A 1,437-nucleotide genomic window follows, 5' to 3' on the forward strand; every position below is an offset into this window, starting at 1 on the left:
TAGTTAGAAGGATTAAGACAGCTGCGGAGAAAGGAGGTTTAGGGAGGAGGGTGGAAAGAAAAGTGGTGAAGGAAAAGGGAAAAGTTACTGTGGAGGAGAATGCCCAACAGGAGGATAAGGCAGATACAGTAAGGGTCTGGACGGATGGAAAGTAGTAGGGGCAATGGAAAGGCTGGGGCTGTGGCTGGATATGGAATTTTCTTCAGTGATGGTGATGAGAGGTATGTTCATTCTCTTGTTCAGAAGCCCCCAAAATATATACTAAAAGCAACCCATAGAAATGTTTCTGCCCCTCTGGAAGGTACACCTCAAACCAATCAACGAGCTGAACTCACCGCGGCTCTCCGCGCTCTTGAAATCGTACCCCTGGATAAAAACATTGAAATCATCACAGACAGCAACTACACGATCAATTGCGCGACGGTGTGGTACAAGGGCTGGGAGAAAAATGGTTGGAAAACCAGTACCGGGAACGCGGTCATGAATGAAGATTTGGTGAAGCAGATTAGGGAACGTATCGATGAAAGGACGAAGGCTAAAGTTCAGACAAATTTGACGTGGGTTAAGGGACATGATGAGAATCCGGGCAATGTAGCGGCAGATAGGTTGGCTGTCAGCGGGGCGATGGGAAAAAGGAAATGAATGGCAGAAAGAAGGTGAGGGAAATGCGGGTTCATGTAGGTATGAGCGTTATGCTATTGCTCGGTAGACAGAATACCTTTGTAGCTTCCTGAGATTGGGTCGACTAATGAGTCTGAGTCTGAGTCTGAGTCTGTGATGTTCAATAGAGAAGATGCTTTTGAAGGATGAGGAAGCATGGCATTCATATTCATGTCTCTGATGATGATATTAATCTTACATAGGTACATTTTTTTATGGGTTTGATGGTGTTCTTGTACAACAGGAGTTTATATCCAAACTACTCTCAGCTGCTGCTTTATGGTCGGGAGAATCCTAGGGAGTACATCTTCTTGTGGTAAATCTGTGGTGGATATGTATTAGTTAGAGAGAGAGGAGGGAGAGGGAGGGAATTGTGTTTACGGTGTTTGAATTGGTAGGCATAGATATTGATGTTGGGTTGGGTTGGGTTGGTGTGGTAGCTGTCTAGGTATAGTTGGGTATTATTAGTATGTGGGGGGAAGAAATGGGAATGGAGATGGAAATGGAAATATGTTTGTTGGGGGTAGATATTGTAAGGTTATGATTATATTACAGTGATCTCGGGAGTAGATGTCTGTTTAATAGATAGATGATGGATGTACATATTGTGATTTTGCGGAGTATATATACCCAGGTATATTTTGTATTTGCTTAAAGCCAATGATTCCCTTGGTTTAACCTACTGCTGTATATTGGTTGAATATGTTATTGATTGATTTATAAAGGATTATATATGAATCCGAACACAGCATTATCAGAATTATCGTGAAAGAAGGG

General features: G+C 42.6%; 1 protein-coding gene across 1 annotated transcript; it reads left to right on the plus strand.

Moving 5' to 3' along the window:
- Window positions 1-144: 144 nt before the first annotated feature.
- Window positions 145-642, plus strand: SS1G_07636 (hypothetical protein; the record flags this gene model as incomplete). The annotated part of the gene is made up of 2 exons (XM_001590962.1): window positions 145-221; window positions 279-642. 2 exons carry the CDS (start codon window positions 145-147, stop codon window positions 640-642), a joined length of 441 nt encoding a protein of 146 aa, XP_001591012.1.
- Window positions 643-1,437: the final 795 nt, after the last annotated feature.

Source organism: Sclerotinia sclerotiorum, genomic scaffold, assembly GCF_000146945.2.
Source record: "Sclerotinia sclerotiorum 1980 UF-70 scaffold_10 genomic scaffold, whole genome shotgun sequence".
Classification (NCBI taxonomy): Eukaryota; Fungi; Ascomycota; class Leotiomycetes; order Helotiales; family Sclerotiniaceae; genus Sclerotinia; species Sclerotinia sclerotiorum.